Source organism: Brienomyrus brachyistius, unplaced genomic scaffold (genome assembly GCF_023856365.1).
Source record: "Brienomyrus brachyistius isolate T26 unplaced genomic scaffold, BBRACH_0.4 scaffold55, whole genome shotgun sequence".
Lineage (NCBI taxonomy): Eukaryota > Metazoa > Chordata > Actinopteri > Osteoglossiformes > Mormyridae > Brienomyrus > Brienomyrus brachyistius.
This window is the reverse complement of record NW_026042330.1, coordinates 1,462,015-1,487,892: the sequence shown is the minus strand read 5'-3', so window position 1 is coordinate 1,487,892 and position 25,878 is coordinate 1,462,015. Positions and strand designations below refer to the sequence as shown.

The window sequence follows — 25,878 nt, the reverse complement described above, 5'->3', positions numbered from 1 at the left end:
ACCTAGAATATTGTATGCAAGTTTGGTCACCATACCTTAAAAAGGACATTGCTCCTTTGGAAAAGATTCAACAAAGGGCTACAAGAATGATTCCTGGTCTCAGAGGAATGTCTTATGAGGAGAGGCTAACTGAGCTGAATCTGTTCCGCCTCATGTGAGGGGGGACATGATCCAGGTATATAAGATTCTAACATGATCCAGGTATATAAGATTCTAATTGTGGATGCTGTTCAGCCAAATGGCTACTTCAATATTAGTTCAAATAGTAGAACTCATGGCCATAGGTGGAAATTAACGGGAAAACATTTTAAACTGAATTTGAGAAAACACTTCTTTACACAGCGTGTAGTCAGAGTATGGAATAGTCTTCCTGCTAGTGTTGTGCAAGCTAAAACCCTGGGTTCCTTTAAATCAGAGCTACATGAGATTCTAGGAACTCTGAGCTATTAGTTAAGTTCTCCCCAAACGAGCTTGCTTGGCCGAATGACCTCCTCTTGCTTTTGTAAATTTCTTATGTTCTTATGCCTCTTAATCTTTTCCACGGCTGTATATGAACAGATGTGCATACACACACATACATTCACACGCACACCTGCAGAGGTGAGATTTTCAAATGGCTGGATGACACCCTGTAGCTGCTGGCTACAAGCCAGCGCCCCTCCATCCTGTCCCTCACCTCTGGAGGATGTTGCACCATCTACAACCGGAGGTCAGACTGGAGGAGAGGCAAAGCTCACAGTTTTTGTGCTGGAGACAGGCTAAGGGAGAAAGGAACAAAGCAAAGATGTGTGCCATACTTTATTGCGGGTCCTTGGTCATTGTCTTCTGAAAGGGGCTCTCCCGTGACAAGCATGCTGAGAATGCCAGGAATGATGGAGGGCCCGCAGTATCCGCATTCAGCACTGAAATAAGGGGCTCTACTTACTGGGAAGGGGGGAGAATTCAAAGGCGGAGTGGTTGGTGATCTTGGTGGTGTCCACCTCCACCCTATGATACTCATAGATTGTTCGGCGACGTGATTCTGCGGGTAAATGAAGAGCATGAGTGTGAAGAAACTTCGTGGTCATCATTTAGTTGGTGGTTTTGGGGATCCCACCTAGTGTCTCACCTGGGGTTCGGGGAGAGTTGAGGAGAGCCATGAAAGCATCTGATAACCCCACCTTGACAGGGTGTTCCGTCGAGTTAATCTCCACCACAGGTAACGGCACCTGCGTGCATGATGCAAGGAATGAAGAGAACACATGGATGTAGAAAAACAGTATGTTCTAGAGGCAAAGGAGACAAAAACAGGAAATGACAGAGGCTTACAGCAGTTTCTCATGATGAATACATAGCAAGGCATTGTGAATGAAAGGGCAATCATGACATCATTGCTGTAACTCACTGTCAGCAGCATCAGGCTGGAGGTGGCATTACCAGAGAGCGAGAAAAGGCAAGCCTTTTCACAAATAAGGGTACTGCTGTGTAGGGGTGGGCAATATCACCAATATGTCATATCACAGTATTTTTGGTTAGAATCACAATGCACTATGTAGATTATGATTTTTTTTGTAGCAATGTTAATTAAACATTTAACCATTTAGCCAGTAATTCTATCCTTACAGAAAACACTGCTTGTACCATCATAATAACTTAGAGAGGTATGTAAAATACTGTACATATACATTTTGAATGTGACATGCAACATTTTCTCGATTTGTACTGGCATGGAATAGCAATATCCGAAAAATACTTACAGTTGGGTATGTCATAATATGAATGAGCCCTTTGAATGAGTGTTTTGAATCCATGGTATCCAACTGTTTTGATTGGGGCCATGTCTCTGGCTAGGTAAAAAGTGACTGCATCTGGTGAGCTCTTTCCAGTATTTCCTTGAGCAATTATATGGCATACTTCTCTCAGTAAGAAGAACTCATATTTGCTTCCTTTTTGTTTCTACAGAATGTGTGGAAGGTTTTGCGGCTGACGATGATGTGCTCAAATATGAATACATTACCACACATCTCGCATGTTGTTTGGGCTGTATACAATGTACTTGGTTGTGTCACATCCTGTTGTATGAACAGTATCTTTGTGAAGTTTGCAAATCATAGTACACTGGATATCACAAATGCGAACCGTTTCCACATAACCGAAGTAGAACTTTTTTTGGAACCTGTTCCTCTTCTTAAGCTATTTCGCACACTCTGACAGCGGACTTTGTCTATGGATTGTGTGTCTTTTAACGTGTGACAGGAGTGCCATATGTATCTTTTTTTAGCACGTAAAAGTTTTTAGTTCAAGATCCAGTCACTGAGTTCCACAGAAACAGATAATTTACAATTAAGTAAGTTATACAGACAGCGCTGAGATGTTATGCAGGTTGAAATTATTTTGTTCCACATCCATCACGACAGGTGCTCATTTGGTAATTATAATAATAGTGTTAAGTAGTGCTGTATCACGATTCTTGTGAGAACTCCAAAATGCGTATCATAGATTCAATTGCAAGCAATCACTTTAAATTATCATTACATTGACCACCACTACTGGTGTGTGTGTGTGGGTTATGCATATATTACATTATGGGAACCAAAATTTTGAAAACAACAAAATTTTTTCCACCAGAGATATGAATACAAATGTTTGTGTATGTATGTGTGAGTGTGTGTGCGTGTGTGTGGTGGGAAATTTGGAGTGCAGCATGCTGGGGGCCCAGACTCACGTCTCTATAGTTGAAGACAATTGTCCCGGTGTTACGCAGAACAACCTGGAAGGTGAAGGCACCCTCTGCCTCCCGCCCTTGGAGTCGTACTCTGTCCCACTGCACCACAAACATTTCACCTAAAAGAGCATTTGGGGGGGGGGGCGGCAGGTGAAGATCTCGGAAAAATTGACTGTCACCATGGAGGCCCGATTCCCCCTTTCTATGATGGGGCCTCACCGTTGTCCGAGTACTGCACAGTGGAGTTCTTGGAATAACTGGGGTCAAAGTTGGCCATTAGGGGTGCGATGTACTGGGTGGCTGTCAGCATTCGATGCGTGACCTCCCCTGTGAAAATGAACCCTGGGGAAGAGGAGAGTTAAAAATATTTTTTTGTTTGTTTTGATAAATATTTATAGCCATGTTTACAATGCTTTATGAAAGCATGATTATTTGTTATGAATGTGTTTATAAATTACTAAAACATGCTTTAAGTGTTACCAAAAGGTTTTTATAAGTGTTAATAATATCTTCAAAGGTACAGTGGCAACTCTGTCCGAAGACCACTGGTACACATTTAACCAACAGTCCAGGGAGCGGTTGCACAAAACACCTCAGGTTAAGATTTTTCCTTAAAGTCAGAGTTAAGGTTTCCTTAAAATAAAGTCGGTCTTTCCTTAAAATGTTCACTTAAATAATAAAGTTTTTCCCATTATCTTGGTCTTATACTTAAGGAATCCCTTAAAGTTCCCTTAACGGTTGCACGAAAAACTTGACAACCAAATTACAGGAAAAAAACTTTGACTGTACCTTAACAATAACACAGCCGAGTTTATGGTGATAAATACAGAAAATGAAGGCATACGGAGAAGAGAGTTTCACAACTGGGAGAACCCAGTGGATATGATTAATGTCCGGTAACTGAATTTTACATTATAGATTTGACTGGTAGCTGACTTATGATTTGATTTATACGTGCTGCAACATGTTTATAATTCATGATTAAATCTGGCCAGCAGATCGATCTTTAGTTTCCCACAAAACGAAAGATGATGTAGTGTTACTCTGCTAACAAGCGCTGGCAAAAATACGGAAAGAAGTATGTCAGTTATCAATTGGATTTTCCAATGCAGAAATTTGAAAAAGAATTCAAAAAGGTATTCATTAAATGCATGTAATATAACTGAAATTCCACTTGCTCAATGTTAGTTTCACTACTTCTGTCTTTTTTCCCCGCATTTCCACATATCTTACAAGTTAGCGTTGGTGCTTGTCAATGACAATACAACTAAGTTTATCGCTATATGCCCCACTCAGTAGGTTAGATCTTCTTTGAGCAAAAAGTACATACTCTCAGTTAAGACAGTATACCATGGGAAACAGTCTACATTTTTATCAGATAAGAATGCACTGGTGACTAAATCTGGTTTTTTAAATTTATGTTCATCAGACGAATAATATGTTTAATTTAATAATTTTTGTCACCATACATTTTAGTCACATCTGTCAGTTATTGTCACGCAAAAACCCTTCATCAATTAATATATTCGTCAACAAAATTAACCCTGAAGGTGACAACAGATATCACAAACAGGCATAAATGCAAGCAAACGGTCTCCATGGAAACTATAATTTTACTGCCATAAAATATCTTTCAGAGCTGTAAATCTCTTACGCTTTTTCCTTAACTTAGGAAAGCTGTTAAGGGATTCTGTGCAAAACCCTTAAATAAATCCCTTAGCTAAGGGGAAATTATACCTTAAGTGTCACCCTTAAGGAGAAAATTTAAGGTGATCTGTGCAGGTCTTTAAATGTTACATTCACTACTTTCCTCTTGTGAGGAGTGTAGAAGGTGGAAAGGTCAATGTATTAAGAATTCTCCTTGAAACATTCATCAATAAATAAATAAGACTGTGTCTTACAGAAACACTTTGTGGTTACTCACAGTTTCACCAGAAGAGTTCTTCTGCTTATCTAAAATATGTACCCAACTGCAGTTTGACACACTGTACTTTAAGTAACATTTGGGGACATGGTATTGGAGTGTATGGGGTAAAATTACAGTACCTCCTGTGGCTATGGTGATTTGCCTCAGTGAATGTCCATAGAAGGGGAAATCAAAGGACAGCACCACTCGCTGGGGGAGAAAGCAACAAGGAGAACGTATCAACTGATATTCGAAATGTTGTGTTCTCAGGATATTTGAGGTTTATAACCCTTAGGCATGTAGTGTGTTTGAATGCTTGAGAGTTTTTGTTTGTGTTGTACAAAGATGTGACAACATATGGACAAGAGTACTGGGATACCTGGCCATTATACCTACAGGAAATTTTATGACATCCCATGCTAAATGCATAGGCTTCGATATGGAGTATGTCCCCCCTTTGCAGCTATAACAGCTGCCACTCTTCCGGAAAAGCTTTCCACAAGATTTTTAAGTGTGTCTGCGGGAGCATTTGTGAGGTCAGGCACTGATGTTGGACATGAAGGTCTGGCTCGTATATCTCCATTCTCCATTCATCCCAAAGGTGTTCGATGGGGTTGAGATCAGGGTACTGTGGAGCCAGTCAAGTTTTTCCACATGAAAGTGACCAAACTCATCCAGCCATGTCTTTATGGGCCTTGCTTTGTGCACTGGAGCACAGTCATGTTGGAACAGAAGAGGGCCTTCCCCAAACTGTTCCCATAAAGTGTGAAGCATAGAATGTCCAAAATGCTGCAACATTAAGATCTACAGTTTCTTTCATTGGAACTAAGGACCCAGAAACACAACCCCATACCATTATTCCTCCTCCACCAAACTTTATATTTGGCACAATGCAGCCAGACAGGTAACATCCATCTGCCAAACTGAGACTCATCCATCAAACTGCCGAAAAGAGAATCACAATTCAGCACTCCACAGAACATGCTGCCACTGTGCCAATGTTCCACAGGTGGTGTGCCTTACACCACTCCATCTGACGGTTAGCATTGTGCTTGGTGATGTGAGGCTTGCATACAGCTGCTCAGCCATGAAAGCCTATTCCATGAAGTTCCCGAAAAATAGTTTTTATGCAAGGGTTAATATGAGAGGAAGTTTGGAACTCTACAGTTACTGAGTGAACAGAACATTGGTAACTTTTACACACTATGTGCTTCAGCACTCTGCGACCCCGCTCTGTTACTTTATGTAGTCTGCCACTTTGTGTCTGAGTTTCTCCATCCATCCATCCATCCATCCATCATCTCCCGCTTAATCCGGAGTCGGGTCGCGGGGGCAGCAGCCTCAGCAGGGAGACCCAGACTTCCCTCTCCCCGGCCACTTCGTCCAGCTCCTCTGGGGGGACCCCGAGGCGTTCCCAGGCCAGCCGAGAGACATAGTCTCTCCAGCGTGTCCTGGGTCTTCCCCGGGGTCTCCTCCCAGTGGGACATGCCCGGAATACCTCCCCAGGGAGGCTTCCCGGAGGCATCCTGATCAGATGCCCGAGCCACCTCATCTGGCTCCTCTCGATGCGGAGGAGCAGCGGCTCTACTCTGAGTCCCTCCCGAATGACTGAGCTCCTCACCCTATCTCTAAGGGAGAGCCCAGCCACCCTGCGGAGGAAACTCATTTCGGCCGCTTGTACCCGCGATCTCGTTCTTTCGGTCACTACCCAAAGCTCATGACCATAGGTGAGGGTAGGAACGTAGATCGACTGGTAAATCGAGAGCTTCGCCTTTTGGCTCAGCTCTCTCTTCACCATGACAGACCGATGCAGCGCCCGCATGACTGCTGACGCCGCACCGATCCGCCTGTCGATCTCCCGCTCCATCGTTCCCCCACTCGTGAACAAGATCCCGAGATACTTAAACTCCTCCACTTGGGGGAGGACCCCATCCCCAACCCGGAGAGAGCACTCTACCCTTTCCCGGCTGAGAACCATGGTCTCGGATTTGGAGGTGCTGATTCTCATCCCAGCCGCTTCGCACTCGGCTGCGAACTGCTCCAGTGAGAGCTGAAGGTCACGGCTCGATGAGGCCAACAGAACCACATCATCCGCAAAAAGCAGAGACCTAATCCTGAAGTCACCGAACCGGACGCCCTCAACACCCTGGCTGCGCCTAGAAATTCTGTCCATAAAAACTATGAACAGAATCGGTGACAAAGGGCAGCCCTGACGGAGTCCAACCCTCACCGGAAACGAGTCCGACTTATTGCCGCCCATGCGGACCAAACTCTGGCACCGGTCATACAGGGACCGAACCGCCCTTAAAAGGGAGCCCGGTACCCCATACTCCCGGAGCACTCCCCACAGGACCCCACGAGGGACACGGTCGAATGCCTTTTCCAAGTCCACAAAACACATGTAGACTGGTCGGGCAAACTCCCATGAACCCTCCAGAACCCTGCTGAGAGTATAGAGCTGGTCCACTGTTCCACGGCCAGGGCAAAAACCACACTGCTCCTCCTGAATCCGAGGTTCGACAATCCGGCGGACCCTCCTTTCCAGGACCCCCGAATAGACCTTACCAGGGAGGCTGAGGAGTGTGATCCCCCTGTAGTTGGAGCACACCCTCCGGTCCCCCTTCTTAAAGAGGGGGACCACCACCCCGGTCTGCCAATCCAGAGGCACTGCCCCCGATGTCCACGCGATGCTGCAGATGCGTGTCAGCCAGGACAGCCCCGCAGCATCCAGAGCCTTGAGGAACTCTGGGCGAATCTCGTCCACCCCCGGGGCCCGGCCACCGCGGAGCTTTTTGACCACCTCAGCGACCTCCACCCCCGAGATAGGCGAGTCCACCCCCAAGTCCCCACACTCTGCTTCCATATTGGAAGGCGTGTCGGTGGGATTGAGGAGGTCTTCGAAGTATTCCCTCCACCGACCCAAAACGTCCCGAGCTGAGGTCAGCAGCGCACCATCCCCACCATAAATAGTGTTGATGCTGCACCGCTTTCCCGCCCGGAGCCGCCAGATGGTGGACCAGAATTTCCTCGAAGCCGTCCGGAAGTCGTTCTCCATGGCCTCACCAAACTCCTCCCACACCCGAGTTTTTGCCTCAGCGACCGCCAAAGCCGCATTCCGCTTGGCCTGCCGGTAGCCGTCAGCTGCGTCTGGAGTCCCACAGGCCAGAAAGGCCTGATAAGACTCCTTCTTCAGCTTGACGGCATCCCTTACCACCGGTGTCCACCAGCGGGTTCGGGGATTACCGCCGCGACAGGCACCGACCACCTTACGGCCGCAGCTCCGGTCAGCCGCCTCCACAATGGAGGCACGGAACATGGCCCATTCGGACTCAATGTCCCCCGCCTCCCCCGGGATATGGGAGAAGTTCTGCTGGAGGTAGGAGTTGAAACTCTCACTGACCGGGGATTCCGCCAGACGTTCCCAGCAGACCCTCACTATACGCTTGGGCCTGCCAGGCCTGGCCGGCTTCCTCCCCCACCAGCGGAGCCAACCCACCACCAGGTAGTGATCGGTTGACAGCTCCGTCCCTCTCTTCACCCGAGTGTCCAAAACATGCGGCCGCAAGTCCGACGACACGACTACAAAGTCGATCATCGAACTGCGGCCTAGGGTGTACTGGTGCCAAGTGCACATATGGACACCCTTATGCTTGAACATGGTGTTCATTATGGACAGTCCGTGACGAGCACAGAAGTCCAATAACAAAACACCGCTCGGGTTCAGATCGGGGGGGCCGTTCCTCCCAATCACGCCCCTCCAGGTCTCACTGTCGCTGCCCACGTGAGCATTGAAGTCCCCCAGCAGAACAAGGGAGTCCCCAGGAGGAGCGCTCTCCAACACCCCCTCCAAGGACTCCAAAAAGGGTGGGTATTCCGAACTGCTGTTTGGCGCATAAGCGCAAACAACAGTCAGGACCCATCCCCCCACCCGAAGGCGGAGGGAGGCTACCCTCTCGTCCACTGCGGTAAACCCCAATGTACAGGCGCCCAGCCTGGGGGCAATAAGTATGCCCACGCCCGCTCGGCGCCTCTCCCCGCGGGCAACTCCAGAGTGGAAAAGAGTCCAACCCCCCTCAAGGAGACTGGTTCCAGAGCCCAAGCCGTGCGTCGAGGTGAGTCCGACTATATCTAGCCGGAACTTCACAACCTCGCGCACCAGCTCAGGCTCTTTCCCCATCAGAGAGGTGACATTCCATGTCCCTAGAGCTAGCTTCTGCAGCCGAGGATCGGACCGCCAAGGTCCCCGCCTTTGGCCGCCGCCCAGATCATCTCGCACCCAACCCCTATGGCCCCTCCCATGGGTGGTGAGCCCATTGGAGGGGGGACCCACGTGCCTTGTTCGGGCTGCGCCCGACCAGGCCCCATGGGTGTAGGCCTGGCCGCCAGGCGCTCGCCATCGAGCCCCACCCCCAGGCCTGGCTCCAGGGGGGGGCCCCGGTGACCCGCGTCCGGGCAAGGGAAAACGTGGTTCCAAAATTTTTCTCATCATAAGGGGTTTTTGAGCCGTACTTCGTCTGGTTCCTCACCCAGGACCTGTTTGCCTTGGGTGACCCTACCAGGGGCATAAAGCCCCAGACAACATAGCTCCTGGGATCATTGTAACACGCAAACCCCTCCACCACGATAAGGTGTCGGCTCCAGGAGGGGTGTCTGAGTTTCTATTGTTCCTAAATACTTCCACTTTAAAATAATACCACTTGCAGTTGACTGTGGAATATCTAGCAAGGAAGAAATTTTAGGAACTGACCTATTACAAAGGTGACATTCTTTGACATTACTATGCTTGAATTCACTAAGCTCTTCAGAATGACCCATTCTTCCACAAATGTTTATAAACCTGTCTGCATGGCTAGGTGCTTGATTTCATATACCTGTGGCAACATGTTTGAATGAAACACCGGAACTGAATGATTAAGAAGCATGTCCCAATACTTTTGTCCATATATTATATATATGTGCATGTGCTCTGCAGTAGTTATGTGTGTGTGTGTGTGTGTGTGTTGTGACAGTGTGAAACAGTCTACCAGGGCCATGTGCGTGTGCTATAATGACGTGAGTGGGTGTGTCAGTATGTGCCTGTGCCTCCCTCAGCACAGCCTTCTAGTGCCTGTTGAATAGGATACCCTGTGTCAGTGTCCATTGTGTGTGTCTGTGCTTCCCTCACTGCATCCAGTGCCTGTTGGAAAGAATGCAGTGTCAGTGTAGCTTCGCCTCCCACACCACAGACTCTTGACAGTGCCCGTTGGACAATGCATGATCTGATATCATTGTGTTGGTGTTGTTTCTACAACATCATAAATAATGTTATGCCATTACGATCATTGCAACTGACCAATTGCATTGTCATTAGTGCAAAGTCCACTTAATATAAATTACTTCTTTATGATTTCATTGAGTTGCCATTTGCTTTTAGGCTTGTTCTTATTTTGAGGTTGTTCTTTTAAGGCTTATAACAGATACAAATAATAAAGACATCATACTACAGGGTACAGACCTAGCCCATCATTGAGCAAACGATTGACATGCCAGCTGACACAAGCATATATGCATGAAATAGCTTAAAAATTAAATGACATCATGCCATCCAACCCTGCCTTTGGTTTAAGCTATGTGTAACTATGCTTGGGCAGTAATATCCCCCTGGGATCAATAAAGTTAAAGGTTAATTAAAATTAGGGATGGGCGATCCACATTTTTTCAGTTCCAATCCGATTCCGACACAAAACTGCGGATACCGATTCAGATCCTGTGAAAATGTCCATATATATCGTATTTTTCGGACCATAAGATGCACTTTTTCTCCCCCACATGTGGGGAGAAAAAGTCACTGGGTCTTATGGCCCGAATATTGCTCTGCTCACATGCTTTAACCCTTTGGGGTCGAGTGCATCGTCAGCGTCTATTTCAGTTTATATATTAATGTAGAATCATGAAAAAAAATGCTGGCTAAATCCGTAATCTGTCTTCTTTTCAAAACATCCATTGTTGGAAGTATTAAAGTTTTTAAAATTAGGTTAAATTGGCAAAAAATTAAACCATGTCACCTTTCTTTGTTTTACCTGCATCGGGGCGTGTAGTACCGCTGTTACTCTAAGATCGCTATTCACATTCTAAATAGCAATAGTATTCAAATCACATTCACATGGTAATTTGAGGAACAACGCAATGGTGAAACACGATCCAGATACATCCCCATCAGTGCCATAAAAGGGGGGAGGGATGTGGCCAGGTGTCAATGGCTCATTCATACACATGAAAGTCTATCATATTTTGCTACTAAAAAATCCTATTTTGTTACTGAAGTATCTCGTTTTTTTTTGTACTTTTATTGGCTTTTACTGACTTTATCTGTTAATGACAGTGATAATGGTTCTTAATGCTAATACGGTTCACTTTACATGGTTGACACAAAGTATTTTAGGACACTATTTGGTTCAGAATCTTTTTTTCTTTATTTCCCTCCTCTAAAACTAGGTGCGTCTTATGCTCCGGTGCGTCTTATGGTCCGAAAAATACGGTATATATATATGTGAAATACACTTGAAAAAATGTATCCCAAAAAATCTTTCATTAGGCTACTACTGTTCTACCTCGTTTGTACATCATATTTATTTTTGTGGCATTTACAGTGCATTTTTAATATCTCCCAAGAGAGTATACACAAGCGTCCCACAATTTGTCTCCCACTGTAACAGCATCACTTCGTTATGATAGCAACGCCCCTTTAGTGAGTGCGCAGAACAGCCCAAGCTAGCGACTCTCAAATCATATATTGCTCACGTCGTCTCACACATAGGAGCTACCTTTTTACAGACTGCCGAAAACTAAATAAGTAAATACAGCATGTGGATCAGTCAGATATGGCCGATACCCAACCCGTCTAATAGGTATGGATCAGTGACGATACCGATCTTAATATCAGGTTGGTGCCCCTGTAATTAAGAGTTCTTGTTATGCAGATATATCACATAAGTTTACATCTATCACTCAGGTATTTTCTTTTTGTTGTGATATTTATGAGTTCAGTATCAAATAATTTGTGTAAAATGTGCTACGAAAGACCATATTTGTCATGGCTTGTCCAGTCCTCATGTGTGTCATGCACCCTGATCATCCACATATGCTTCCCCGATTGTGCCCAGCTGTTTTCTATCAGTCTGTGTATTTAGTCTGCGTCTGAGTCCATATTCCCGAGACCTGTCATTGATGTTCATCGCCGTCTGCCCTGTTTGTCGTAATAAACCCTCGTATCCATCATCCTTGCCTGCCTGCTTCCCTCATCTTTCCCCGATTCCCACCTGCTCGTCTACCCCTGGATGTTACAATATTTAGCATATGCCAAGTCGTAAGCAGTTATTTACTATCACACTTACAAAAGACAATGATAAATTAAAATTTTAGAACCATGCCTCCAGTATTTCAGTTACTGTTGTATGCATGTTATATTTACATGGGACACACATAATATGGCAAACACAGGACAAACTGTTTTCCATGTGGTAGTGTAACTGAAACCACGGTTACTAAAACATGGTATGAGTAATCCCACTGTATCTGTTAGAAGCTAAGGTATGTTGTTCTCTATAAATGAGCTAGCTAATGCTAGCAAGAATTACAACTAGCAAACCAACCGGCCAAAGTTAGAATTAGTTAATAATAGCTAGCTAAACAATTTTTCTCGTTTAAACTTATATGTGTGATCAATGAGCAGCAGGACAGCAAACCATTGTTCCCAAAAACAACAACATGATTGGTCATTTGCAGTAATGGTCTCGGCACAACATTAATTATGATGCTGTAGAATCAACACAAACACAACGATATCATGTTACAGGATACCCTGTGCCAGTGTCAGTGTCAGGATATGTGTCTATACTTCCCTCACCACAGACTGCAGGTTCCTGTTGGACAGGATGCCATGTGCCAGTGCCAGTGTGTGTCTGTGCAGCACTTACCGCAGCCTGCCAGTGCCTGTTGGACAAGATGCCGTGTGTCACTGTCAGTGTGTGTCTATGCCTCCCTCACCGCAGCCTGCTGGTTCCTGTTGGACAGGATGCCGTGTGCCAGTGTCAGTGAGTGTCTGTGCAGCACTCACCGCAGCCTACTAGTGCCTTTTGGACACAATGCCGTGTCTCAGTGTCAATGTCTGTGGCTCACTCACAGCAGACTACTGGAGCATGCTGGACAGGATGCTGTGTGTCAGTGTTAGTATGTGCCTTTGCCTCACTCACGACAGCGTGCCGGTGCCTATTGGAGAGGATGCTATGTGTCACTGTCAGTATGTCTATGTTTCCCTCACTGCAGCCTGTTGGTGTCTGTTGGACAGGATGCTGTGTGTCAGTTACAGTGTGTGTCTGTGCCTCAAGGATCGCATCCAGTTGGCGCCTGTTGGACAGGATGACGTGTGTCAGGACCAGTGTGTGTGTTTGTACTTTACTGCAGCTTGTAGGTGTCTGTTAGACAGGATACCGTGTTTCAGTGTCAGTATGTGTGTCGTGCCTCAGTCACCGCAGCCTGCCAGTGCCTGTTGGAAGGGATGCCATGTTTCAGTGTCAGTGTGTGTGTCGGTGCCTCATTCACCACAGCCTGCCGGTGCCTGTTGGACAAGATGCTGTGTGTCAATGTCAGCATGGGTGTCTGTGTCTCTCTAACCACAGCCTACCAGTGCCTGTTAGACAAGATGCCATGTGTCAATGTCAATGTGTGTCTGTGCTTCTCTCATTGTATCCTGGTGGTGCCTGTTGGATAGAATGCCATGTGTCACTCTGCGTCTATGCCTCAGTCACTGCATCCTGCCTGTGCCTGCTGGACAGGATGTCATGTGTCACCACAGCCTGCCAGTGCCTGTTAGACAGGATGCTGTATGTCAGTGTCAGTCCATGTCTGTGCCTTAGTCACTGCAGCCTTTCACTGCCTGCTGGACAGGATGTTGTGTGTCAGTGTCAGTGTGTGTGTTTGTCAGTGCCTTAATCACTGCAGCCTGCTAGTGCCTGTTGGACAGGATGCTGTGTTTCAGTATTAATGTGTGTGTCTATGTTTCACTCACCACAGCCTGCTAGTGTCTTTTGGGCAGGATGCTGTGTGTCAGTGTCAGTTTGTGTCTATGCCTCTCCTACTGCAGCCTTCCAGTGCCTGTTGGAAATAATACCATGTGTCAGTGTCAGTGTGTGTGTCTGTGCCTCACTGCAACCCCTCGGGCTTGTTGGACAGCATGTCGTGTGTCAGTTTCAGTGTATGTGTCTGTACCTTACTCACCGCAGCCTGTCGATGCCTGTTGGAAAGGATGCCGTGCACTCTCACTTGGCTGTGCTGCAGGGCTCCCAGGTCCACCCAAAGCTCCTCTGTGTGGATCTCCCCCGGGCCGAAGCTCTGCCAGGTGTAGTACCTATGGGCATCCTCCTGAAGGAATTGGAAGCAGTCAATTAATTTTAAGTCCCTCCTACTCTTAAGGGTACTGCTTTATGTTCCTTGCAGAATTGTCCTTGAGTTAGGGGTAGCAGCACAAATTGGTTAAATATTTGAAGTCACCACTTCAGTATAATGTAACGCACACTGTGAAATGTCTCGAGCTGGGACAGCAAAAGGAACTTGGCCGTGAGGGACTGATAAATTAACGAAAAACACTCTCTTTCAGGGTTAGACAAGGACTAAGGGTTGGGTTTGGGATAATGCTACCCAACCAGAAATTGTTTAAATGGAACCTGGATCACATATGAGGACAAAGGAAATAAAGGCACTCAAAGCTGGGGAAGGGCAGACCTCGAGGGACAAGGGTACAAGTTCTGGTACAGGCGTCAAACTAGAATCTGGGTTATCGAGGGTGAGACAAAGTAGAACGTGGCAGCTTACTCACTTTGCAGAGAACATGGGTCCAATCAACGAACAAAGCCCATCAGCGAACTCTCTCTGTGAGCAGGCCAGGGACCATGCCCCCTTCTCACCATGCCCACCGAGTACCAAATTAGACATCCTTTTGCAGCCTCTGCTGGCATGACAGGGGAAGTGCATACTCTTAGTTGGTAAAACGAAGGAACCGGGATGTCTTGAGTTTCAATCTAGACCAGGGGTGGGCACTCTTATCCACAAAGGGCTGGTGTGTATGCAGGTTTTTGGGATAACCTTTAGGTCAGCTGTTCAAACCCAGGTGTGAGGACTCTTCAACCAATCAGTCCTCTAATTTGTAATCTAATTAGGGAGTTGCAGCAAAAAACCTGCATACATAGCAGGCCTTTCTGGATAATATCGCCCACCCCTGATTTAGACTTTTCAGTGACAGAATATGTCCTAGCCAGAGTGCTCATCCTAAGCTGCAGGTGTCACGACCGCTACAGGCAGCAGTACGATCGTGCGGGTCGGCGGTTCAGGAACAGGCAAGACACGGCGATCTCAGGGAAAACTAGGGGTTTATTCATATGGAAGATTATAAGCACAAAAATTCAAATGGCAATTCATTTTGCAATTGTCAATTCAATATTCAACCAGAGCATGCATTTGTCATTTCAATATTTAATCTGTGCATGTAATTTGAAAATACATTTTGCAATCGGCAATTCAATGTGCAAAGTGCTTATGCAATCCTTAATTCATTTCATAATGTTTTGAATAAAAAATAGAATGACAATTCACTGAATTGCATTTCGTTTTGCCATGGGCTTTTTGCCTCTTTATTCAAATGGCAATGGCGTCCCCGGGAATTGCATTGCATGTTGGGGAGAAAACTCAATTTGCAATTCCCAACTGTCAGACCGCTCATCAAGGTGGACCTTCATTAACGACGTCACTTCCTTGTTTAGGGCCTCGCTACCATTCAACGGATTTGTTCGTTTAGTTAGAATGAGTAAACCCCCTTTATCTTCTTTATTATTTTTTTAAAATTTTTTTATTATTATTTATTATTTTTATTATTTGTAATAATTATAACTAGTTGCACTTTTCCTTATTTGATTGTAACATGCTGATTATATCATTGCAATAACATGCTTTTACCACAGGAGGTGTGATATATTGTTATGTAGACTTTTATAAGTAACTGTTTGTTTGAGTTTGTAATTGTTTTGCTCTAAATAAAGTTCTTTAAAACGTAAAAAAAAAAAAGTTAGAATGAGTAATGGCGGCAGAAGAGCTTGCAGTAAATATTTCTGTCTTAGCAGATGACATGGAAATTAATCGGGTATCAGCAGTAGATGCGTTTGATAGGTTGTTTGTGTTGTCACAGAGGGTAGAGGAACTTACAATCTTAACTGGACTTGATACGAGAAGGGTGCAAACTAATGTAGCTCAGGCGTTACATCAAGTCACGCAGTTGGTTACCCTCTGTGACAACACAAACAACCTATCAAACGCATCTACTGCTGATACCCGATTAATTTCCATGTCATCTGCTAAGGCAGAAATATTTGCTGCAAGCTCTTCAGCCGCCATTACTCATTCTAACTAAACGAACAAATCAATGGTAGCGAGGCCCTAAACAAGGAAGTGACGTCGTTAATGAAGGTCCACCTTGATGAGCGATCTGACAGTTGGGAATTGCAAATTGAGTTTTCTCCCCAACATGCAATGCAATTCCCGGGGACGCCATTGCCATTTGAATAAAGAGGCAAAAAGCCCATGGCAAAACGAAATGCAATTCAGTGAATTGTCATTCTATTTTTTATTCAAAACATTATGAAATGAATTAAGGATTGCATAAGCACTTTGCACATTGAATTGCCGATTGCAAAATGTATTTTCAAATTACATGCACAGATTAAATATTGAAATGACAAATGCATGCTCTGGTTGAATATTGAATTGACAATTGCAAAATGAATTGCCATTTGAATTTTTGTGCTTATAATCTTCCATATATTCAGGGCTAGGGAGCGGGAAACATTGGACCACAACAAACCACAATGACAGACAATGGACTCAGGCAAGACACGGATTGAAATACACCGGACTGAGCAAATTAACTAGACACAGCTGGATACAATCGGGGGAAAACACGTGGGTAATCAGCGGGCGTGGCACACACGAGGAGCAGACGAGCCGGGCATCACAGCAGGCAGCATGCAAACCTTTCCTTTACTAAATATTTACGTACGAACATTGTATCTGAATAAAATTTAGGTCTGACACAGACCATCCCACCATATGAAGGGAGGAGTCTGTCAGCTCCAATAAATGTTTTAAATATGACACAAGGTGCACCATTAATAAACATCCTTTGTGCTACAATATACTATAAGTAATTGGAGATACTTGTTTTTGATGTAAACCCTGGAAGGTGGGTCTACCGCAATGGCATTTGGTGAAAATCAATGAATGGCAGGCTAATGTTTTGTGAAGCGACCTGTATTAATATCTACATAGAGCCCATTGATGTCACACTGATGGGTAGAAGAGAAACCAGTAAGAGCTGTAGTCATGGTGACAGATAGATACAGACTGATCAGGGAGTGCGCTATTATTATCAAACAGGACACAGGTATTTTGAGGTCAGGGCTTCCGAGTATCTATTTGACATACTTGGGTGTGAACCTGAAGGAAGGCAGAATTCTCTGGGCTGCATTCACTTAGCTTCAAGGTGACAGTGAGCAATGACCGTGGGGGGCGCTGCTGGGGGGAGCAGGTGACAGGAAAGTGGAGCAGCTAAATGTGTCCGGCCTCGCTGCAGTGCTGTGCCACGTGGCACCAATGTCCCAGATCCCGTCCACCCCCATTGAAGGGAATCTCCAGGCCTCGGGTAGGGGGAGCCATTCTGCAGTCTGAAGTCTGCCTCCACCCAGCCCCACGCCACCTACCCACACACGAAGGCTCATTCACAAACCCCTTGGCATGCACAAACACACATAGCCCCCCCACCCCTCCACTCCAAGCAGCAGCGTAAGCTGGACGGAGGACAGTGTTCAATTTGCAAAGCCTGGAAAGAGAAATTCACTTATTTTATTGGAAATAATAAATATGCTGCCCAAGTATATATATGCACTTGCACTCACATGTCACTTAAACATATCTTTATGGGGACCGCTCATTCATTTCTATGAGAAAAATGTTCACGCTAACTATTACAACCTTAACCACTACCCAGCCCTAACCATAACCATAAGTAAGATTTTTATTAAATTGAGTTTTTCCTTATTGGGACCAGGAAACAGGTATTCATCAAGTTGTGGGGACATTGTGTCCCCATAAGGTAAGGTATATCCACTCAAACACACACACACACACACACACACACACACACACAAGGTCTCAAATAGATATTGGTCAATAAGAAGGGGAGCGTAAGGCAAGTGAAGGGAGCGCGTATTAAAAGGTCAGACAGAGATGAGGCTGTCTGATCCAAATACAGTATAGTGTTTTTGGACTGTAGAGGGGCAGAGGCGTTGTACAAACCAAACCAAGTGTGTGGGTAGGTACCACTTTAAAACCACACGCAACATTAAAAATACACATACATTAATGGTCTTAAAACTTTATGTAACTATTATAAATTCAAACAAGTCCAGCTAACTGTGTTTACTACCGCTGAGATGTAAGTCATGAATATTGTGAGTTATCAGTAGATGGGACTGATGAGGGAAGGGGGAGGGGATTAAGAGATGTGACCTGACAGAGGAAACTTCCTCATTGGCCCAATTATCCTGACTACAAATTTGCTGCATGTTTATCAATGTTTTATTCACAGTCAATGCAGGCACATTATTGGTTGAGTGAATGATTAATTTATATGTTGCATTCTTACAAAATATTGGGTAGGCACATGCCTACCTAAATTGATTGGCACTGGTGGGGAAGCCAGATCTTTTCAATATATGTTAGATTTTTATGTATATTTATGTATTGAATATAATAGGGGCAGCATGGTGGTGCAGTGGTTAGCACTGTTGCCTCACACCTCTGGGACCCAGGTTCGAGTGTACGCCTGGGTCACATGTGTGCGGAGTTTGCATGTTCTCCCCATGTCTCCGGTTTCCCCCCACAGTCCAAAGACATGCTGAGGCTAATTGGAGTTGTTAAATTGCCCGTAGGAGTGCATGGTGTGTGAGTGTGCCCTGCGATGGGCTGGCCCCCATCCTGGGTTGTTCCCTGCCTTGTGCCCATTGCTCGGGATAGGCTCCGGACCCCCCACAACCCAGTAGGATAAGCGGTTTGGAAAATGGATGGATGAATATAATATAGACAAACTCTGGTGTCATCCCACGATCTGAAAACATTCAGTTAGGTGTATTAGCATTACCCACAATGTATACATCTAAGGTGTATACATTTAAAATAAATTAACAATCAAAAAGAGGGTAATAAAGCCTTAATAGATTAGTATATTTGAAAAATAAGCATTGCACCTTTGTTTGTGGCACAGGCTGCCATTGTCACTTAGAAATGTCATTGCTGTTCGTTTCTACTTACTGAACCCAGGCTTTTGCCTACTGAAGATGACACAGAGCTGGGACGTGTGTCTTGAGGTTGCTTTTTGGCCTTTAATGGTGCTTTTCTGGTGGCATATACTGTAGGAACTGAACTGTACCTGAGTCTTACTGGTAAGACAGGCTAGTTAGAGCGCAGTTCCAATGCAGTTCCAGCTTGAATCGGTTTTCCACTGTAGAGAGTTCTGCCTGGTAAAGCCATTGCCGGGTTTGAGAAATGACAATGACGTAAAACCGAAGAGAAGCTTATTTACTGTTCACACAGTGTACACCATGACGTACTATGTATTTATTTTCCACTAGCAAGTCAGTGAGAATCACCATCTTATGTATGCATGAAACACTACTGGATTTACCATTTATTTGTGTGAATTTGCTTTAGAAATCCATCCATTCAGCTGCACTTTTTTACCCCTGGGGAACCCAGACCATCTTATTATTATAAGAAGAATATGTCCATTGACTAAAATGATTATACAGACTCAATGAACTCAAAACAGGTGTTTTGTAAAATTACAAAGTTAGAAGTTCCGAGTTATTTGTAATGCAGGAATACATCGCAATGTGCGATAAGACTAATGATGAATAACATATAGAATATGAATTTTTTGCCTTTTAGTAATCCATGCATATCGACACAGAATACCGGTATCTCCCTGCATTTCGACCAATCAGATGGTAATGACGCAACCAGCTTGATTTAGTCAGCTAGTAAACAGGGCCATGTCAGCATATATAGCTCGGGTATGGCTTGCATAATTTACAATGGGAAATTGACAGTTTTGTTAGGGTATGGCTTCGTTCTTGGTGGCAGTGGAAAAGTGCCATAACCGCTACCCTTCTTATTGTTTATGTTTATGCTCTCTGTGGGTTTCTTAAAAAAGTGGTTACTTTTTCATATGACTGACAAATTCCCTGCAGGGCTCTGTATTTCAGAACAGAAGATACAGTGGTAGCAACTCCATTCTAACCACACCAATCACAGCCACAGCAACCCTGAAGAAGGGAGGGACCAGAAATTCCTGCAGATTTCACTGGTCCTTGCTGCTTGCGTGCCATTACTCCCCCTTCTAGGAGTTTTAAATGAGACTTGGCCAGCAGAATCCAGAGTGTCCCAGTAATTCTGGCCCCACCTTTCTGCCTCGTGTTCGATAATCAGCAAGGTGATGACAGCGATGTGTGCAAGGGGGGAGACAGCCACACAGGGTGTTATGAATGCACAGGAGATGTTAGTCAGTCTAAGGCAGCTAACCCCCAGGACTCATGGTGGGGGCATGATTCTGGATACAGCACAAATTTGTTAAATTGACTGGAGTGTATATTATCCTATAGGTAGTAAATAAACATTTTCTGTTAGATTAACACTGCCACTGAGTGGGGGCTTGATTTTCCTGTGGAATTGTAACTTCTGGTTTTTGACTGTATAAATTTTAAGATTAATACCGTACTGCAATAAATTGATCCTGTCCATAAAAACGTACCATCTCCATGATCTCATCTTAGGGCAGCAACAATGTGTGATGAATGGCCCAGCCTAATTCTAGTGAAAACATATTCCCCAGACATAAATCACTATCCTATTTGCAGATTGATATATTCTGTAAGGTTCAGATAAAACTAGCAGGTAAATGAAGTTCCAAACGAGTATCCCATTACAATGAATGTCATCAGTGAACCCAAGAAACATAGAGTCTCTAAAAGTAATTGTAAAAACAGAGGGGTTGCCTTCTGCGTGCCTTGACACATAGCTGGTACTTCCCAGATAGAATGGAGAAACATTCAGTACAAAAGGGATGTTAATGCAGGAAATGGCTGTCGTATTTAGCACCTGCTGAATGGATTGCAGCAATGTGAGTCTTCTGGGAAATGATGGGAAGGTGGGGCAGGGTTGAGTATTATGAGAAGAGCTCTGCTTGGGGTGGGGGGGTACACACTTATAGTGAATCACCCCCAAATACTTTTGTTGTGGATATTCGTCAGAACATGCTACTCCATTTTACAGATCCCATATCTGTTTCAGCCATGTGCACACACACACACACACACACACACACACACACACACACGCACACACACACACGCCTGCTCCTCCCATACACACATATTTACACACACATACACACCTGCTCCTTCCACACATACGTACATACACACATGAACACGCAATCTTGCTCCTCCTACAGATATGCATGCCTACTCTTCCCATACATACAAATTTGCACACACATGCCTGCTCCTGCCACACATATGCATAAACACATATATACAAGCAAACCTGCTCCTCTAACACATACATACATACTGTCATGCCCCAATCCTCCTGTGTGCCATGCCCCCTCACTACCTCATTTGGAATCCCTGTGTGAGCAGCTGTTTTGAGTTGCTGTCATTGGTATCGTTTCTGCATTTAAGTATGTTTCCCCAGTCCGGTCATTAACGTTATGTCATTTTATGGTGCCAGTGTTCCTTCATCGTATCCCAAATAAATCCCTTTTCCCCGATTCTTTGTCTCCCTGCTCCTGCTTCCCCAGTCCTTTTCACAGCACATACACACGTGGACAAAATTGTTGGTACCCTTCAGTCAATGAAAGAAAAACTCACAATGGTCACAGAAATGACTTTAATCTGACAAAAGTAATAATAAATAAAAATTCTATGAAATTTAACTAATAAAAGTCAGACATTGATTTTTAACCATGCTTCAACAGAATTAATAAAAAAAAAAAACTCATGAAACAGGCCTGGACAAAAATGATGGTACCCCTAACTTGTACAGTGTACACTAACCCGTTGTCTGTCATTGATGTTTGTGAGCGTCAGTACCCGTTTCTCGTCCTGCTTTGCTCTGCACTTAATAAATCCCCTGTTTACCCCGCATTCCGGCTGCCTACCTGATCCTTGCACGCTCGATCGCCCGTTCACCGGTACCGATCGTGACACCAACACAGAAATGGAAAACATCTCTGTAGGATCTAGCATCAGTTTTCATATAAGAGAGATGAAAATTTGCAGAAATATCATATTTGACCAAGGTTTGATTTAAAAAAAAACGTTTTTTTGGAACTTGTCAACAGGCGTATACTGTCAAGAATGCATTTATTAAGTGAAATGCCAATAAGCTATCTCCACCACCTTCAATTGAGTTTCTTCACCTGGAACATGATGCAGAAACCACTTCTAAACTTCCCATTGCAAACACCTGCATCAATTGTTTAAAGTTACCACTACATACCACTTACACAGACTTTCAAGAAAACATGGACTTTGCATTGGGTAATACCTATGGTTTTGGCATTGCATAATTTGTTTTAGGCAACCATTTCTAATTCCATGGTGTCTGTGAGAAAAATACACAGTTGTTGCATCTAGTTGCTAACATTTCCTGAGGCTCAGGTTTTTATATAAAGTTAGGTAAGGGATATAAATTTAAATAAAAATTTTCATGGTTTCATGTTTCACTATTTTATAGTTTGAAAATTAACATACTGTAATAGAGGTGGAAATCACAAACTCACAATCATGTCGTAATAATCCCATATTCAGCAAACATTTTTGAAATTGAATTCAATTCCATCTGTGAACATAAACCGACATTTTACTGTTATGCTGCTACCACAATGATTGTGGACTACAATGCAGATATTTTCTGTTGTGAAATTGCATCTTTTGTCTTTTTGCAGGTTTTGTACTTAATATGGGTACAGCTTTAGGAATGCTGCTCTTCAAGAAAAAGCACAAGGCTGCAAAAAAAATCTATATCGTGATTTCAATCATCTGCAAATGTATGAAAAGTCTGCTGAATTCTATTTATTGTTGTGTCACTGATGGTAATGTTAATTAATAATACAACAACATTTGTTCCTGAGAGCAGTAGGTCATCATTAATAGCAACATCACTGTCTATATTACAAATACCCTTCATGCTTGGGTTATGCATTCCTGCATTGCTGACTGTGCTCCTTTGCCACAGCTGAAGAGGGTTATTCCACTGATTATGAAATTCAGTGCCACTGCCCTGATTTGTGGCAAATAAATGTAATGAAGACAAAATAAATTAAGCTCATTAAGAGAATCTAAAATACCATGTTGCTCCAGGAAGTTGAAAAGATTAACAACACCAGTGTTTTCCAGTCCATGATCACATCTCACCCTAGACAGCAATCCAAAGTTCTGTACACCTGTTATGAATACTGACAAAACACTAGAGGCTCTGTTGTTGTCCAGACAAACAAGGTAGGTGATGGTTCTACTGAAACCATCAACACATCCGTGGAACACCATCCTCCATCTCACAAGTTTGTGGTTTCCATCAATGTGCCTAAGAGCAAAATGTGAATGTAGAACTGTTAATCAATTGCTTTGACACTTATTAAAAAGATGAACTTTTATCAAGTTTGTTAAAATAAACTGACTACTGACTTAATTTAATAGGATGCTTTGTAGGGAATTGTCTCAGCATAACTGATTAGGGGATGAAACACTGTAAATTTGATGACGTGTCGTATGTCGCCTTCTGAAGGCCAACAGGTTTGATTTCTTGCAGACTCTGTCGAACACGCCACCTTAATCTCCAGTACCAGCTGCCTAAGCTGAATTGTCAGCAGCAGGTCCTCCCTGGTTGAGCGAGGATTGCCAAGATCCATGCGGATCCCCGTCCCCAGATCAACGCTGCCAACTTCCACTGCAGCCGCCAACCACACAGGAGTGGATGCAACACTCAGGGAGCCACCCAACTCATGTAGGATACCCTGTCGAATCAGGTCCTCCTGCAACGCTTGCTTTATAAGCCTCTTAGAGGGTTCAGCGAGGACCAAAACATTAAAGAAGTCCACTATTGCTAGATCGTCGTTTTAGTTTTTATATTCTATAAACACTTTCACAAACACCACGTGTAACAGACTTCGGGAGTGACAATGGCCAAAACACTGCTACTGAATGAATCTCAATCTAAGCTAGTCCTATGTGAAAAACAAAACACAAAGAAAACAAAAATACTAAGTTCTAGGTCCTTAGCCAAACCAACAATTAAGCAACCCATCACGCAGAACAAAAATGGCAGTCACTCCGTATGCACCACAGTACAAACACACAGGAAACAGTGTTTGACGACTGTTCGAGGGGGCAAGCAAAAGAATGGTCAACAATTCTGGAGATCAAGACCAAAGAAAACAATCAGAGCCGAGGCAACGGTACAGAGAAAGGGCGAGGCGAAAATCAGAAATCAAAACCAAAAGAATACTCATACACATGTAATCAAACCAAACAACAATCCAATAATACTGTAAATCCAAACAATGAGCAAAAGTTTTCAAGGTGTGCGAGCTGTGGCCTTTTCTTTGCACCAACAGGAAGTAGTGCTGAAGACAGGGGGCGTGGCCAGGTTCGGGAGGTGGAGCCAAAGGGAGCAACCGGCGAATGGCGATGAGGGTGAGAAGTCCAGAGAACCTGCCAGGACCTCCTGCAAACACTTACGGCATGTAATAGGCTTGTACGGCCCCTCATACCTGCTCCTCCCATATATACATATTTACACATAGACACAAACACACACACACCTGCTCTTCCCACACTTACATACATATACACATCCACATGCAGACCTGCTCCAACCACATATATGCATGCCTCCTCTTCCCATACATTCAAATTTACACACACACATGCCTGCTCCTCCCACACATACACATAAACACAAATGCACAAGCAAGCCTGCTCCTCTCACACATACATATTCACACTTACATGAATACTTTACAGCAACTCATTTTCATATCCCCCCAATACTGCAAGAACCAACTCTTTAATGAAACTGTACAACAAGAAATAGCGTAAGTGAGATTTTATTCTAAGATGGCTAGTGGTGAAGTTGTGTTTTGTACCGAGTGTAGAATGTTTAGCCTTAGTTCATCCGTCAGCAATGATAGCTTAAGTAAGGAATAATTGACGACGGGCCGTTGAATTATTAGAAAATAATGCACACCCGAGGTGGTAATGCGGCCACGATGCGAAGCGGAGTGGCCGTTATACCTCGGGTGTGCATTATTTTCTAATAATTTAACGGTCCGGAGTCAATTATTCCGCTTATACTACGGTTGCCACACCTCAAGACATCGATCAGATGATATTTTTCAAGGGATTCGTCCGGTTTTTCTACTTAAATCGCTATTGTGAGTAGGATTATTTCTTCCGCATCTCATCCAACAACTCTTTTGCTAGTTCCAAAACGTCATTTTAAAGCTGGCAATGGAGGCTTGAGCCGTTGATAGCAGACTAATGCAGTTAATAATGAAGTTATTAGAAAGAGAGAGAGAGACACAGAGAAAGAGAAACAGAGAGAGAGAGAGCTTGTATGAATTAGGCTACCTCTGTGTGTCCCTCAACAGTGTTCTGAAGCACCGTCTCTAAACTGTAAGTCTGCTTTAAGATGCAGCGCTGTTATTACCTCGCTAGTGAGAAATGTCATGTGTAGCCTTTAAGTTGGTACACTAGGCTAACTAATACTGCTGCAGCCCAGTTGTTGAAAGTTTCATATTCACTGTAAATATTAAAATTTACTTTTGGAAAATCGTCTGTCATGTTGTTGTTTTTGTTAGTCCTGTGTGCTGTAAAGGTACTGTATGCTAATTTCCGTTATTACAGTCAACTATGCGAAGTGATATGGAACTGTAATGCGGTCAAGAGAGCTACCTGGAACTACGTTCGCCGTGCGGTTATCTGAAAATAATTGCACACCTCAGAACGTTCGTCAGCCAATCAGATTAAAGCATTCAACGGTCCCGTAGTATAAACAGTGATAACTTTATCTGCAGGAAGTGCAAGGCAGTAGAAGCTCTGACGGAGAGAGTTATAGAGCTAGAGTC

The 25,878-nt window shown here is 44.2% G+C and overlaps 1 protein-coding gene across 2 annotated transcripts in view; it reads right to left on the bottom strand.

Annotated features, from left to right (window-relative positions):
- plxdc1 (plexin domain containing 1) overlaps positions 1-25,878 on the bottom strand; it is a 68,144-nt gene that overhangs the window by 7,803 nt on the left and 34,463 nt on the right. For both annotated transcript variants that reach the window (XM_049001068.1, XM_049001066.1), the window contains exons 3-9: positions 13,866-14,009; positions 4,751-4,820; positions 2,924-3,046; positions 2,705-2,823; positions 1,109-1,208; positions 926-1,021; positions 677-758 (exon numbers count right to left, since the gene is read on the bottom strand). In XM_049001068.1, coding sequence (XP_048857025.1) covers positions 677-758; positions 926-1,021; positions 1,109-1,208; positions 2,705-2,823; positions 2,924-3,046; positions 4,751-4,820; positions 13,866-14,009 — 734 coding nt within the window. The remainder of the gene's footprint in view (positions 1-676; positions 759-925; positions 1,022-1,108; positions 1,209-2,704; positions 2,824-2,923; positions 3,047-4,750; positions 4,821-13,865; positions 14,010-25,878) is intronic.